Raw genomic sequence first — 15655 nt, 5'->3', positions numbered from 1 at the left:
GGTACTAAGGTAGACTCGGTAATTTTTTGTTGTGTTTTACTTTTTAAATTTAAGGTGCGCAAGATCTTTTATTAGGTCTATGGTGTCTTCGTCAGTCATGTCCCAACAAGATCAGTCGCTTTTTTTCTTTTTTTTTTTTTGAAAAGGAGACTAAATCTGGCTCCTTATGGAGATCTTGTTGATCCTCCTCTGACCACACTCGTACGTTGGTCCGTAGATGCTCCTGGATACCTTCCTCTTCCAAACATTCAGCTTGTGGGGGTAAGTACCAAGCTTTCAGTTCCATACGTTACCTCCGCTACTTTTTCTTTTTATAAACAGTAAGAATTTATAATATCTGTTAAATGATTTATAAAAAATTTGATGGCGCCGCAGTATTTGGTACCTAACGCCATGACTGTAACCGGGAAACACTTGAAAGTGTAGGTTTCAGGACAGAAGTGTGCACAGTTGGTGGTTTGATGTCTAGGTATACTGCATCTATCACGAACACCTTGAGTCTTTTGGCATGGGGCAAAGCTAAAATTTAGCTAGATTTATCAACACATTCAGCTCTTGGGGGTCTCATATTGCGAGCAACAATTCATCTTCAAAGCTCGTACTGATTTGTAACTATTTTTCATTCAGCAAGACACTTCTTCGGATCATCAGGAAACTATCTGCATAACATGAATTCATTAATATCGATTTCGCAATATTTACCCAAATTTAAAGAAGCTGCTCTTAAAACTGCCGAACTAACAACAGTTAGTCAGGAACAGTTGGTTACTTTTCAGTGGCACATTTATCCCCGCGATAAAATCAGTTACGATCATTTTTCATTTCAGCCCTCAATCCAGCCGTAGCCACTATGCTCAAATAAAAAATTTCGCTTTTCTAATAGAGTTATTTTATCGCCTTCTGAAGAGAGTAGAATACCTATTGCCTGCAATCACTCTAGCTTTAAATGGTCCGTCGCGTAATTTTTACAATTAAATACTATTTCAAGATACCACGTTTACGTTCGCCACGTTTAATTATTCTTTCTTTATTTGGGCATTATCTTCTTGACTTCCACAGTTCATGTACTGTGGAAGACAAGCAACCCCATTCTAGCGCCATTTCTTCTCACATGGTAAAACAATAACTATTAACAAAAACTTTCCAAACGGCTCAAGAATTGATTAATACAGCAAGAAGTGAAAACAGGACGTTCACAGTTGTTTGCTAGCAAAGATGGCTACTTGTATGGAAAGGAAATGGAATTGTTTGCTCACAGACGGGTTCGGCTTACAAAAAACTTTCTACATTCCAAAAGCAAACTTAATAGATGAGTAAATAAACCATTGTGGCAAAAACTAGGAATTTGAAGCAATTGTTTGGTTGGAGTGATGCTTACAGGACAATATATACAGAATATATGCTTACAGTACCGAATACATGTAGATCACTTTATTTCTCTCACAAAATAATCGCTCTGTTACGGTTGAATACAATAGTGAAAACAAACGGTTCAAAACAAGGCACGAAACTGGACCTTATCACAGCGCAACCAGGGCGGGTTTCAAAAGTTGAAAATAAAAAAATTAAGGTTAAACCTTTTCCAATAATATGTGTTATAAAAAATGTTATTGCAACGTAGACTATATTATAGTATTTGGAGGATTCCAGCTCTAACACAAGATATAATGGCTTAACACGTACTTCTTTTAGAATTGTGAATCCATCAGTTGCCAGCATTCTGAACGTAATTCTGTATAACCTGCAATCCCTCTCTCTCCCCAAGAGCACCCTCCGCTGGTTCCAATCCTTCCTGTCTAATCGTTGCCAATTCGTTGTCACTCCCGATAGTAATCCTTCTTCAGTCCTTCCTTTGTCACGTGGTGTACCTCAAGGTTCTTCCCTATCTCCCACTTTCTTCTCCATTTACATCAATGTCCTTCCTCTTTCCATCTCTCATTCCTAGTACCATCTCTATGCTGATGATTTCCAGATTTACCTATTCTTTTCTCCGTCGGATCTGTTTGAAGCTGTGTTAAACTTCAAGAAGACCTCAATAATACCTCAGCATGGGCCACGAACAATAAGCTAACCCTAAATGTGGAAAAGACCAAAGCTATTGTTACTGGCTCCAACTCACTCCTTAAATCATTGGCTCCCCTTTTCCACTATGGTTGCTTAGTGCATGGCGGTCTTTCTGGTGATATTGAAGCTAAGCTCAAGCGCCTCATGAACAGCTTCATAAGATTTATTTTCAGCATTTCCAGAGACTCTCGCATTTCGCACTGCTACGACGTGTTGAAGTGGCTTTTTCCTGTCTACCGCCACCAGTATTTTTCGGCTTCATTCCTTTTCCAAATCATCCAATCTCAAAGGCCATCTTATATTTTCCAACTCTTCAAGTTCAAATCCTGGATCCATTCCCGTAATACTAGATCTCGTTCCTCCGATCTCTATATTCCCTCACACCATACTTCATCCTTCTGGAGAATAACCTATCGGCCGTATATGGTGGGAGTACAGCCGTAGTGAACTTGAAGAATTAACCCACAATTAATATAATTTTTAATTCAAGGGACAATAATTTTGTTTCAGTAAACGTTCTACGACTGGAGAAATTACAGAAAGAGAAACGTGTGAATTTTCACATTAGATTTTAACTTCCCTTAACGCTCGTTTTAAAGAAAATATTGAAATTGTATAGATTTTATATTTTAAGTTTTTACTGGCAAACCAACTTTTGAGATCGCTTCCTAAATCCAAAAAGAAACTTGCGCAAACAAACACGATTTTCTATTACCGCAATTTATTCTATAAAATTTTCTGGAAACTTTTTAGGTTGGGAAAATTCTAACACGTACAAAAAAAATAGCTGAAAAACACAAAATGTTTTCCGTAAAGGAGACTTCCTCTCGATTAATTTTCTTTAAATTTGCAATGTATTTAAATATTTAATTTCTATGAGTATGATAAAGTTGATGAGGGCGTACATATTAATAAGTACTTTGGAGATTTAAAAATCTCCGAAGCTTACATTTGGTGTTCTATTCTAAAATTGCTGTTGCTTCAATAATGTTTCTGTGAAAATTACGGAGGCAACTTTTCAGTTTTTTGGGGGTTTCTCAAAAATGCCGCCAAAAATTTAAACTTTCGTATATTATTTAACCTCTATAAATTTTATTTGTAAAATGTTTCAAAAAAAGGGCTTATGGGACGTAAACTGGATATAACTTATGAGTGACGTAGGATCAGGAAATTTTTGGTTTTATAGATGTCACGTTTCTCTCAAAATTAGTTTTATTATAATTGAACTTAAGATATACCCAATGAAAACAACCATGATTTATTAAGAATTCCTAGATTGGAGTATTTAGCAGCGAGAGAATATGGTGTCTGTGACTACTTTACTTTCTACTAATAGTAAATATTAAAAATTTAAAAGGAAAACAAAAAACAAAAAAAAGACGTTTATCATAAGTGCTACTGTGCAAGACGTTTCGAATACCCTCACCAGACTAAACTGATTTTATATAAGTGGGACGACCATCTCTGAATCGACCCAGTCGGTACAGTCAGGCACAGAATTGTAGTACCCGAATCTGAAGGGAACATTTTTGCATTGTCCTACAAAGTTCTAATTGAATTTTTGGTATTTTTCGAATAGGTTATTGTACTTTTAACTAAAACGTTTGGTATAATATTACTTTCAATTTATTTATTTTTAATACAGATCGAAGATTTTAAGAGAGAGTTCAAGGATTCCAAAACAAGTCGTAAATTATTATTTTTTTGGCTCCCAATTTATCTACTTTTTAGTGCCCTACATATTTTCCATTCAAATTTAAACAAGGGTGAATCAGACCAGTTTTTATTCAGTTTTCATAATGAAAACCATGCAGAGACAAAACCCCTGAGCAATTTTAGAACACTGCAATTTATTAAACTTACGCCCCATATGGCGTTTTTTATATCTTCGCTCAGTACGAATGAATTATTTGTCTAGTCGCTTCTATTAAACTCCAAACTCGAATATTCAGTTAGAAAAACTTATTGTTCTCTATTTAAGCGTATGATTTCTAATCTTTCTATTCTGTGTATGGTGCAGGTTTAAAACTATTCAGCTTAATACTAAAAAAATATATAATTTTTTAAAAGACAAAGTTTCAAAAACCTTAATATAATTTTAGTTGTTTTTTGCGAAGAAAGTGAGGCCCAAAGTGAGTTGACTATATTAAGGGCTATTATTTTGGGGAGTTTTGGTATTTCTTTTAAAGTCTACAGTCTAGAAAATCTTGACGACTGTGCCATGAAAGTGAAGAATACACTTTTTGGGGGATTATCTTATCTTGGGAGAGAACAGACATTCGCCGCGTGTGCCAAGCGATCTTTACTTCTGAGTACACGCAAACGTAGGTCTATTACAGTTCATTTTTTTAAAACAGAAATTATACAATTTTAGATCATTAATATTTAAAAGGAACAAGGACATAGACAAGAATGTGGACTGACTGACCTCTAGGTAACAGAAGTACGGTGAGTGCTAGAATGACTGGTAGAAAAGGCGACATGACTCGGAGATGCTGCCGGAGGGCTGTGGCTAGGTGGCCTTCATGCCCTGCTGGCTGGCTTGTGGGTCACAGTTGGACTGAGCTTTAGCGGAATATATTGCCCAACCCCGCGCGACATTCGACGAAAATTACCGGAAAAAGACGGCCGAAGGCGTTCGGCTTTTGAAAACCACTATCGATAATGATGCCATCAGGGGTGGAAACTTAAATTCGATGAACTGACGTACTATCGATATGGTTAATTTTCTCGAATCAAAAAAAAAATTATTTCCACTCACACGAATTGCACTTACTACCATTTTCAAAATATCGGGTTATATTCTTTCATTCAATTAGGTTTTATGCCTAATACCACAGATAAGACATCTGAAGCGTGGAATGTCAAGTAGGCCTGAAGATCACCTTATGCACCTCTTTAACAAGTTTAACAAGAAAATCCTCAATTACACAAAAAATTTAAGCTGTGTAGGATGACCTTGCTCTGAAAATAGCCTGAAATTAATTTTCGAAAGGCGAATTTGACTTCAATGATTTTCTATGCTCTGGTCGTCGATTACACATTGAAGAAAATCGTTTAAACAGTAAAACCTCTTCATTCCTCGTAAAACCACTTGCGAATCAGCCAAGGCGAAGAGGCGTGACTGGAGCACAGTTATACGACCAGGTCCAGAAATGGGGATCTTCGGAGCCGCACAACCAAATAAGAATCAGTGTTACTCAATGCGGTTCTTACTCACCTGTGTCGGGTTCATTATCAGCAGTACTAACCTTTTCTCGAACAAATTATTAAGAGAGATGAAAAGTAGCACCTTTAGTTGAATTACTGACTCAAAATGGAATGAGATCTCGAGCAAACTCCCCATTGTTAGAACATAAACCTTTGATGGTCTCGAACGTCCAGGAGTGATGCGGATTCCGCGAAGACCCTTTAATGGCAGTCCACTTCTTCGGAATCCCTCATGGTACACGATTAGGTAGCAGTCTGAGTCATATCAGCTTTGATGCTGCACTAGATCGAACTAGAATGCACTAGAACTGCACTTACAAAATGCTAAATATGAAGAAACACTATGTGGTTTTGGAAATCTGATCCCTGACCAACACTGTAGGTTGTCGTTTGGCGACGATACAGTCTCACCTGCAAATCGACATAAAACTACGAAACTATGAATTTGCCAAGATAAACATAAGAATAAATGTTATAGAAAACAAAGTTACGGAAGTTGCCATGAAAGTAACTAAAGCAGTTCTGAAGGTAGAACTAGGAGGGAACGAAATCCATCTTCAGGTTCCTAGGTACATTAGTGAGTGAGGATGGCACCAAAGTTCTCTTGACACAAAGGGAGGGTCCCATCCATATCTTGAAGAAAGGGTAACTGGATGAGCAGGAAATCTCCAAATTGTAAAAATAGGGAGCAAGTTTTGTTCTCATCCTGACGTGTACCATTGAATCATGGACCCCTGCAAAAAGTACATATGTTAGCAAACTCCAAGCTATGGAAATGAATGCGCAAAAGTGGTTTCCACAAACTGGGTTTCTGTTTGTTAACTGCTACTGCCTGAATAACTCAAAAACAAATTCTATACCTGTATGTAACTAAACTTCCAAATTTGAAGGAAATTTGTTAGCAATTTTTTTAAAACGTTTGTCACTAAACATTGAATACACACACACACATACATGTAGGCCTATTACTTTTATTTGACAGATTTTTTTTAGGAATCTTTATTTATCCATAGTTCTTAGAAAAGGGTGAATAGAAGCTCTTCTCTAACTGCAGTTTCAGTTTCAGTTAACATATTTTATGTTCTACCATTTATACAATATTTGAGAGCGAGGAATGTTTAACCAAATACCGAATTACGAGAATATAGTTGCACCTGAAGTGTGAGTGCACTGAACGACTTAGTTTTTTCTAGGCTAAGGGTCGGCAACCTACTCGTATTTTAAGTAGAGAGCCATTTCTTCTTAAATAATTTTAATAAATCTTACCAAGAGCCGCAAGGATGATAGTGTAAACAAACTCTGTAGATCATTTGTATTCGCAAATTATGATATTTAATAACATTTAAATGTTTTATATATTTATTTTCACATATTGCAAAGTAAATAAACAAATAAATAATAACTAAACCTGTATTTGAATAAAAATGGCGGCAGTCCTATATATTACGTACTGTATATTAAAATAATTCTATTCAATTTCAAACCTATCACATTTAAAATTCTTTTTGAAAAAATATCTTTACTTTAATAAATGAAAGTTTCATTTGTTTCAAAAAAATTGAAATATACTTACAACTTATTTAGGACAGGCTGAAGAGCCACAAAATTTGGATAAAAGAGCCGCATGCGGCTCGCGAGCCGCGGGTTGCCGACCCCTGTATCTAGGCCAGTGGTGGGCAAACTTTTTTAATTGGGGGCCACAAAGTTTAAGAAATTCTAGAGGAGGGCCAGAATTATAGAAAAAATGCATTTTGTGTTAAAGCTTTTAATCATAATATTATAAAAACATTACAGCATTACACACTTGTGTAACTACGCGGCTAGTTTAGCTTCACCTATAGGTTATGCATCTATTATTCTACTTTATACTTCTCGACCGTCAAAACGTAATTATAGCGGGCCATATACTATCCATGTCGATGGACCCTCGGCGGGCCGGATTAAATACTTTCGCGGGCCGAAGTTGGCCCGCGGGCCGTACTTTGCCCATCACTGATCTAGGCAATAGACAAGAACTTGAACTGTCAAACGTAAGTCCTAACAAATTACTTAGATAAGATTTAAATCATTCGGATTTGGAACTTTTTCTCAGGAAGTACAGTACGACCTGGATTAACCGGGCTGACTTCCGGCTATATCCACCCCGGAAAACTGAAATTCCGATTAAACTGAATACACAGTATTCTCTAGGAAGATTAAAATAATGCCGGTAATTAACCATAAAAATATTACATATAACCGTGAAGTTGAAAATCAACCATTTACGACACGTAAATCCTATGGTCTTTTGTAAGATCTTTTGAAAGACCGTGGTAAATCCCAAGAAATTCAGTACTAATTGCACCATATTTTGGGTTTTTACATACATACATACATAGTGACCCTTCAAGACAATCAGGTATAAAAGAGTTGCTGCCACGCCTACAATTATGTTACATCGGAAGACAAAAAATTTTCCTGTCGCCACCGAAAATTAACTTTTGTTTCGGCGCCGATCCAGGTGTTCTTATGATAACTCAACATGATCCCAGTTAATCCGAATCCCGGTTTACCGAGGGCCGGTTAATCGAGGTTGCACTGTATTGATTTTAGTGCAATTCTGGGAGTGCTTCCTTCTACAGTAATGGTCAATAACCAGTGAGTAAAATTATTGAAGGTCATGGAAAATTGAATTTTTGAAGTGAGAGTTGTAGACTTTACTTTAGATTCAATTACGGATTATATCTTAATGATAAAATACACAATTTTTTTTTAGTAACAAAATTTAATGACACATCTCTATTATCTATGTTTTTTTCATTTATTTTTTATTTTTTATTTTTGTGTAATAAATATACGAGGAGTTGAAGTGGCTGCAGGTGTACAGTATTTATTGGAGAGCCATGAATTCCATATCAGCTATTTGTTTCTTAATTTCTGTTCTCTACGCAAGCGCTACCAATTACACAGAATGTAAGTAACATTTCTTTAAGACGCCTTATACCAAAATGTTTGGTTCTATCAGCTGCATCATATTAAGTAACATTAACCAATGAATGTAGATTTTGGGAAAGACACGGTAAGTCTCCCTCCAATTGTGTTAAAATTTTTACTGACTATTCTAAATTGAAAATATGTCTACACGTATTCAGCCATTCAACTGAATGGACCGAATGATCCAGAATGGACGAAAAGTTTTTTAGGTAAAAAAATTAATAAAAATGGTTTTCAAGAAACAGCTAACGTTTCTAAGTCCCTGGCCCACCTTATAGTCATTTTTACAAGTGTTTCTACTTAAAAACTCCTGAGACACATGAGAAAAGATTTTTAGAAATTAGCCCCTGGATAACCAGATTACAATATCGAACGTTAGGCTAGGTCAAGTTGATATCATCACGTTGTTAGACAAAATATTTAGTTTCAACAGTTTTGCCTCGGAAGTAACGCTATTAGTGGAAGTACTTTACCAAAAATGCAATTATTTATATTTTTAATTAGTCATACTTTTACCAAATATGAGTTAACATTTTGGAGATGGTTATGTGGGAGTCGGCATGTCACCCTCATAAGTACGATCAAAATATAGTGAATTGTAGTATAATCCAATAGTACATTTGTCGATACTAATGGAAACTATTATTGGTTAAAAAAAACAAGTTGTAAGGCAAATTATATTTTTCAATTATTGAGGTCATGAGTGACGCGGACATGTTCCTTAAGTTGACTTTATCCCTTCCAGCCCTTGCTCCTCCTCCTCCCCTCAAAAAGAGCTCTCCCCAAAATCAATCCCCGCCTCTCTCCACAATATTTTCAAATATCCCTTCGCTCCAAACCTCCAAGCATTCTCCTGGGAGTTTACATCTCCCGTATGGCAAAGCATATTCACGTTCTTAGATAGTTGTGAACCGCCACTCAACACACTCCTGATATTCAGAACTGACCGACCAGTCGTGCAACCACTAAATCCCATAATTGCGTTCTAAATGAGAGAGGGAAGATATTTCCTTCTTCCCATGGCACCTCTTCCATGCTTCTCTAATCCCTACACTCCAGTCCTTAATTTTCCCGTCATGAAATTTAATTAGTGACGGTGATTACTAGTTCGTGACCACAGAGCAGTATTGATGATCCCAGCCAGCCGGACTGCTTTATTATCTTCTAACCTTGCATATCCAAAGTATTTCTTTTGGTAAAAATATTAAGTGATCTCCTACATTCTCCAACTAAGAGCTCCAACATGGTTGGCTCTTAAGCGCAATCCGAGTAAATGAAATAATGTCCCCACCCTGCCACTCTTTCAACAGGCAGCAGCATTTTATGATACCAGTGGTCTCTGACTGGAAAGCCGTGGTCACATTCCCTAGGATCACAGATCTCCCACTATTTAAATCCTGAAAATGCAGCACCATTCAGGCCAGTTTGCACCTATCTTGAATCATCAGCTCAACAACACATTGCAGGGGCGGGAGTTGGTCTAGGGTCAAGAGCGTGGCTTTGTAAGTGGGAGATCCCCTGTTCGGATCCCGCGAATGACTAATTTTTATTTGGTAGAAAAAATAGTTTATAGTAAAGTATGAGCTTCCGCCACCGTCCACGACAACCTATTGGTAGTTGGACGTTAAGCTCCGCCTACAAAAATAGGCGATTACTTTACTATGCACCGTCACACTGCTAATAGAGGAGCATTAGCTCCCAGAGAATATCCTCATCCTAACGACTGCTCTCTTAAAGCCCTATTTGTCTCTCCTCACATCTGCTTTGGAAAGCAAAATTGTTTGCATGCCACAACATACATTCCTCATGATTATGGAGCTCTTCAGAACCTCTCCGCAAACAGTCACTGGAGTTCCTAACGCCGAAATTTATGTCATTTGGTACATTAAATTTTTTTTTCCACCCAGGTGATGGTAAGAGAAAGCCAATCGCACTGAATGTTCCCGGATGTGAATCACTACCTTGCAAGTTCATAAGATCGCAAATTTCTATTTTAAATTTAGATTTTGAAGCAGGTTTGTATGATTTATTTCAGTTTTATTTTTTCATCAACTTTTTACCGGAATTATGTTTAAAACGTGAATTTTAGAAATTATTTTCTCTGAGTAGGTATTCAAGATAATTAAAAAAAATATGAAAAATCTAATTTATTTCAAATTCGATACTTGTTTTAGATATAACAAGTGAGGGAGCGATGACAATAAAATTTTGGATAAAACACATAATTTTAGATTGTCTAAAATAAGGAAGTCAAAGGTTACAAATTGCACTTTAAAAAAAAAAAAAAAAATTACTTCCGATCTATCTGAAATAATTGAGAAAATGTTAGGAAATATTTTAAATAAGTACTATTTTTATAAACAAAAATTCATATGTACTTACTCCAGATTACAATTTCACACAAAACTACACTGTTGAAAAAGAAATAAATGTGAATAAACCTTAACCTTTTTTTTTTTTTTTTTTAATTGCAATTTGTAACCTTTGACTTCCTTATTTTAGACAATCTACTTTAAAAATTGACTACTGGCCCATCTAAAAGAGCTTTCAATGATAAACTAACACCGTTGAGTGCTCGTGAACACCTTTTCTTGCAAAACAAACGTAATTTCTCATAAGAAGATAAAAGGAATCCTGGAAAATGATATACCTTTTGAAAGCCCATTAGACAAGGAAACTTTTAAAAAAAGTGCCAGCACCTAGGTCTGATAATGATCACGTAAGGGCCTAATGAGTTTTCTTAAAAATTTCGATTACTTTTATTTTTCCAGTATCCAGGAGGAAGATTGAGGCTGTTTGGAGAATAACTTATGCTTCGAAATGGTATCAATTTTTAGAAAATTTATCTGTCTTTCTAACCGTGTCATCAGAATCGAATTCGGACCAAAACTTTCTGCGTAATAACATTTTTATTGGAAAAAAGTAATGATTTTAGAAAAAAAAATTAAAGTGACGTCACTCAAGAACAGAGGAAAATATGAAGTTGGCCAATACGTCATTGAACTCCACCTTAGATGTACTACACACAGTAGACCTATGGACAATACTTACTGGCTCACCCTGTATATTCAAATGGCTTAATTGATAAGGGGATTTTTGTGGTTAAAAAAGACAATTTAGAATTTCTTCTTCCGAAATCCGATTTAATGTTTTGTTTGACAATATGAGGTCAGGCAAATGAAACGACGGTCTGCATACAGGCAAGCTGCATGCGAACCTGGTTTAAACCAATGTTTATGTTCCACACTTTTAAATATCTACAATATTAAAGGTCATATTATCTTTAAAGGATGTAGATGCATGAAATTGCACACTTTTGCACTAAATTTCTAAAGCCCAGCACTTTAATGCTCAAATTAAAGTTTTATATTTTCCGAATTGGTCTTATCATTCAGTTGTACATTAAAGAGCTCAGTTTTCCCAAAATAAAACCATATACTGTTTGAGAGGGAAGAGAAATTATTGCCAATTTCAACATTTTTGTTTATTTTGGCCAAGCTTCCGACCTTGAAACTAGGTCACTTTCAGAGCGGTGAAATATAGAATTTATTGTATTTGAGTGGAACATAATTTAAATTGACATATTACATAATATTACTTTATAAATTACTGTTCACCTTATACTGACAGTACGATAATGGCACACTACTTTTGAATACATGTTTGAATCGCACAAAAAATGATACAATTTCTCTTTCGAATGAATCTATCAATTACCAAAAACATTAATTGTACTTATTTTGCTTATTTTTTAAATAATAATCTTGTTAAACTTATATTCAACATCGTAATCATTTCATTTGGCCGATTAGTTTTGCAACAACCTATTATGCTTTCAGATGAAGACATAACTGATTTGAAACCCCAAGTTAGGGTGAAAGCGATGGGCACTGACATGTACTTCCCTCTGCCACAGCATGATGCTTGTTTGGGCATTATTAACGGGGAGTGTCCACTAGACCAAGGGGAAGAAGTCACGTACCAATTGCAGATGCCAATACAGACTACTTTTCCTAAGGTAACATTACCAATTTAAAGGATTTATAAAATAATAACCGTTTTTAATCGAAAGTAGTGCCCAGGACTCTAAAACCGTCTACCAATGGCGAATCATCCTTGAGTGCAAAGAACACTGCTTATGCTAGTGTGTATTTTTTTAATTTTTAATAATTTTTTTTTCCCAGCTCCCTTTGCTGAAAGATTTATTTTACGCATTCGCGTTTTGAAATTAACCTATAGATTCTTTTGTTAGAAGTTGTCTATAAAGTACATAACAAGATCGATTTTCAGCGCCACTACATGCAATATTGCTTTTGTAATTGCAGTTAGTTTACAACACCGGCACCACATTGCTTTTTTTAGGAGACGAAAAGATCTTTGCATCAAATTGTCTTTCCTTATACCTGTTAGATTACATATTATATGTATTTTATACTGTAGACGACTTAAAAATTGGAATATTCAAACCAGTAATTAGTCCATCTTATCTTGTTTTGACTCGCAGTTTATTTTTCATTGAAAAACAGTCATTTTCCTGTAACAGCCTTAGATGATTTGAAAGGTCTGTAATAAATTGTCCATTGAAACTACTTTGAATATTAATGAATAATTCTACATAAAACTTTGCTTTTCAGTTGTCATTTCAAGTAGAATTCTCACTTATTTCGTCTGGTAGAACTGTTTCTTGTGTAAAACTAAATGGAGAAGTTGTGGACCCATGAATTATAGACGAATTAATTTGCACATCAAACTGGCACTAGCTGCTGACCAACCCTCTTGTCTACAAGACGGATCAACAGTCATTAATTTATTTTGCTTTGAATAAAGATATTTCAATGAAAATTTTTTTCTTTTTTTTTACTAAGTAAATAAATTACTTCGAATTCCTCTTATTGCAATTTTCAAGTAATAATTTACAAATTGTCATTTCAGCGGGAAATATACACTGCGTACTTTGCTTCCATTATGTACGTTCACCAAATTTTTCAGGAGCTACCTCGAGTTTGAATACATTTGCATTAGTTAAGTGTAAATCATCCCGTAGGGGAAGTTAATTCGCCACTTCCTCAGGTTCCTTGGCATTTCTGCGGGTATTCCAGCCTAACTTCACGAGTAACCTCACAGTACACATAGAGAAGAATGTAACTAAGCGGCACACTTACAAACCCACTCTCTAGCTCAGCCAAACCATCCAAGAGGTCATGTGATCCGTGCCGAAGGATGGTTAGCAGAGGCGTGACTGTGTTTATCCCTAAATACCGCTCCCTAGAACTTCCCTGGAGAACCTGGTTCATTCTCAGAACATCTGATGCTAGTCGGAGGAGAGCCTCAATTTAAAATAACTTTTTCAGGCAAAACTTTAAAATTGGCAAGTAGTATTCAAAGTTTAAAGAAAATTTGGAAGCTGTTTTCGAGAAAATAGTGAAAAACGAAGAAATCGTAACAGTAAAGTCGCACTTCTGGTCGTTGGATTTCAGCCAAACCTTAGTATCGGAAGTAATAATAGTGCTGCAGAAGAATACCAAGTTTGAGCTTTCTGCGACTTAGAAACTCTGTTGGCACTCGACATACAATAAATAAGATAAAAATAAAATAAGATATTAAATCACTTTTTTGTTTCTAGAGACCTCAAAAAATGTATTGCCAATGTAAACTCAATTTTTGAAATTTACCACCGATTGCAATACTGCTACCTAGAAAAAGAAAGTATAAAACTATTTTTATTTCTTGGAAAAATATTTTGGTTGCTCTCTGGCTTGAAACCTAATAGGAAGATGCTTCCGGCCTATTTGACATAATATGCACACTTAAGATTAATATAAATTGGTATTAGGTATTAGCCAGGTTTTCACAAAGGTGTGTTTACTTTATGGAGTAAAATGGTAGATAATGAGAAAACACCTGAGGATTTAACAACTTTATTTCTTAAATATAATAAAAATTTAATTTTTTAACAAATTAAGACAACAAGGAATGTATTATTATTAAAGTAAAAAGGTTTTTACCAATGGAATTAATTAAATTAGAAAAATAGTTACAACAAAGTAAATCATTAATTTATTTGGTCGATTTCTTCTTGTAGAAGTCCAACATAGCAGAGTGGATCCTGAAATGAAGTCGGGATTCCAGCGAGTAACCCGTGTAATTCTTCCTGAAATTACATGAAGAATTACGTGATTCTTCTAAAATACAAAACTTTTCAAAAATCTAGAGTGAAAAACCAATTAGGCGAGGTGTCTAGCGCATATTAGTGTCTCTGCTGGTATCCCAGCATTACAACATACTCGTAAATACCACAGATTTGCCCAACTCTCACATGATTTTAATGAGGCCTGGCACAATCCAAGAGGTTTAACGACCTGTTCACGAAGTAGACCACGCAAGGATAATCGAAAACGGAGCCTCTGAGGTACAGGTGACCACAGATAGTCTTTTGTGCCCTAGTTTTTTTTTTTCAGTTAGCAGATTTCCTTCAAGTTTGAAATTTTAGTAACTAGTTTAAAGAACTTCTATGTGTATGGGTGGTGCAACCTGATAAAAACTGTCCGGAAGGACAGTTGTATAAGGGTTGATCGTCAAAAACTGCACGAAAAAGTGTAACGTTGAAAAACACCCAACTTTGACAATTTTTTTCTCTTTTTCTATAAAAGATAAAATTCCCAAATTTTCTTTAAAATAAAGGGCAAACCCTCCTTTATAACTGTAATTTTTTTGCAACAACCCAGATCTAATAGGTTTCGAGAAAAAAGTTGCTAAAAATGAGCAAAAACGACTTTTTCAAAAAATGTTCTTGTTCTTCTTGTTCTTGTTACCTTTTTTGTAAACAACGTAGCGCCTAAACGCGCGAACCGATTTTCATGAATGAGGTATCGTCCGATTCGGAATTTTATGTAGATGTGCCTTTTGGGGGTCTCGACCCTGTACATCGAATGGGAGAGGAGATAGACCCCTTTATGTAAGGCCTCCTCCAAAATTATTATTATTTTTTTTTTTTTATGATTTAAAGCGCGTCAACATCTATGGTTATTGGCGCCCGGAGCTTTTTTCAGTGCACTGCCGGCCTCCGGACAGTGTTCTCTCGTTACAGACAACACTGTCCATCACCGGACAGTGAGCTGTAAGAAGCTCCTAGGAAGAGAAAATCTAAGGGTCAGCAGCTGGATTCGAACCCGGGACCTCCGCGTGGGAGTCCGGCTCGCTAACCACTCAGCTAATCCCTTCCCTTCAAAATTATTACTAATTACTCTGTAAATCTTGGCCCGATTTTGATAAAATTTGGTAGGATGATAGGGTTAGGGCTCCCCTACGTAACATTAAAGCGGCGATCAGCTCTTACACTTGTTAAGGGGAAGTATAGCGATCGTTGCAAATTATCGACACGTGAACCGATTTTCATGAATGAAGTGTC

The 15655-nt window shown here is 35.9% G+C and overlaps 3 protein-coding genes across 18 annotated transcripts in view; 1 reads left to right on the top strand and 2 right to left on the bottom strand.

The window, feature by feature from the left end:
- Positions 1-4628, bottom strand: part of LOC141459277 (neuronal acetylcholine receptor subunit alpha-7-like) — a 377452-nt gene extending 372824 nt beyond the window's left edge. For all 16 annotated transcript variants that reach the window (XM_074138142.1, XM_074138146.1, XM_074138148.1 and 13 more), the window contains exon 1: positions 4493-4628. In XM_074138142.1, the coding sequence (XP_073994243.1) occupies positions 4493-4547 (55 nt within the window). In that variant the 5' untranslated portion in view covers positions 4548-4628. The remainder of the gene's footprint in view (positions 1-4492) is intronic.
- Positions 4629-8084: 3456 nt separating this feature from the next.
- Positions 8085-13087, top strand: LOC141459426 (NPC intracellular cholesterol transporter 2 homolog a-like). Its single transcript, XM_074138507.1, has 4 exons — positions 8085-8226; positions 10155-10262; positions 12087-12265; positions 12882-13087. Exons 1-4 carry the CDS (start codon positions 8157-8159, stop codon positions 12966-12968), a joined length of 444 nt encoding a protein of 147 aa, XP_073994608.1. The 5' UTR covers positions 8085-8156; the 3' UTR covers positions 12969-13087.
- A 1062-nt stretch (positions 13088-14149) lies between these two features.
- The window catches only part of LOC141459515 (tetratricopeptide repeat protein 39B-like), a 37835-nt gene continuing 36329 nt past the window's right edge, over positions 14150-15655 (bottom strand). The window contains exon 15 of the mRNA XM_074138680.1: positions 14150-14398. Coding sequence (XP_073994781.1) covers positions 14305-14398 — 94 coding nt within the window. The 3' untranslated portion in view covers positions 14150-14304. The remainder of the gene's footprint in view (positions 14399-15655) is intronic.

The sequence above is a fragment of the Rhodnius prolixus genome, unplaced genomic scaffold, assembly GCF_049639745.1.
Source record: "Rhodnius prolixus isolate KJV_2025 unplaced genomic scaffold, Rpr scaffold_11, whole genome shotgun sequence".
Classification (NCBI taxonomy): domain Eukaryota; kingdom Metazoa; phylum Arthropoda; class Insecta; order Hemiptera; family Reduviidae; genus Rhodnius; species Rhodnius prolixus.
This window is presented reverse-complemented; position numbering and strand designations above follow the sequence as displayed.

Coding starts and splice junctions, on each gene's coding strand:
- LOC141459426 (XM_074138507.1), top strand. CDS start 8,157: ATGAATTCCATATCAGCTATTTGTTTCTTAATTTCTGTTCTCTACGCA. Junction 8,227..10,154: donor CGCTACCAATTACACAGAAT/GTAAGTAACATT, acceptor TTTTCCACCCAG/GTGATGGTAAGAGAAAGCCA. Junction 12,266..12,881: donor TACAGACTACTTTTCCTAAG/GTAACATTACCA, acceptor TTTGCTTTTCAG/TTGTCATTTCAAGTAGAATT.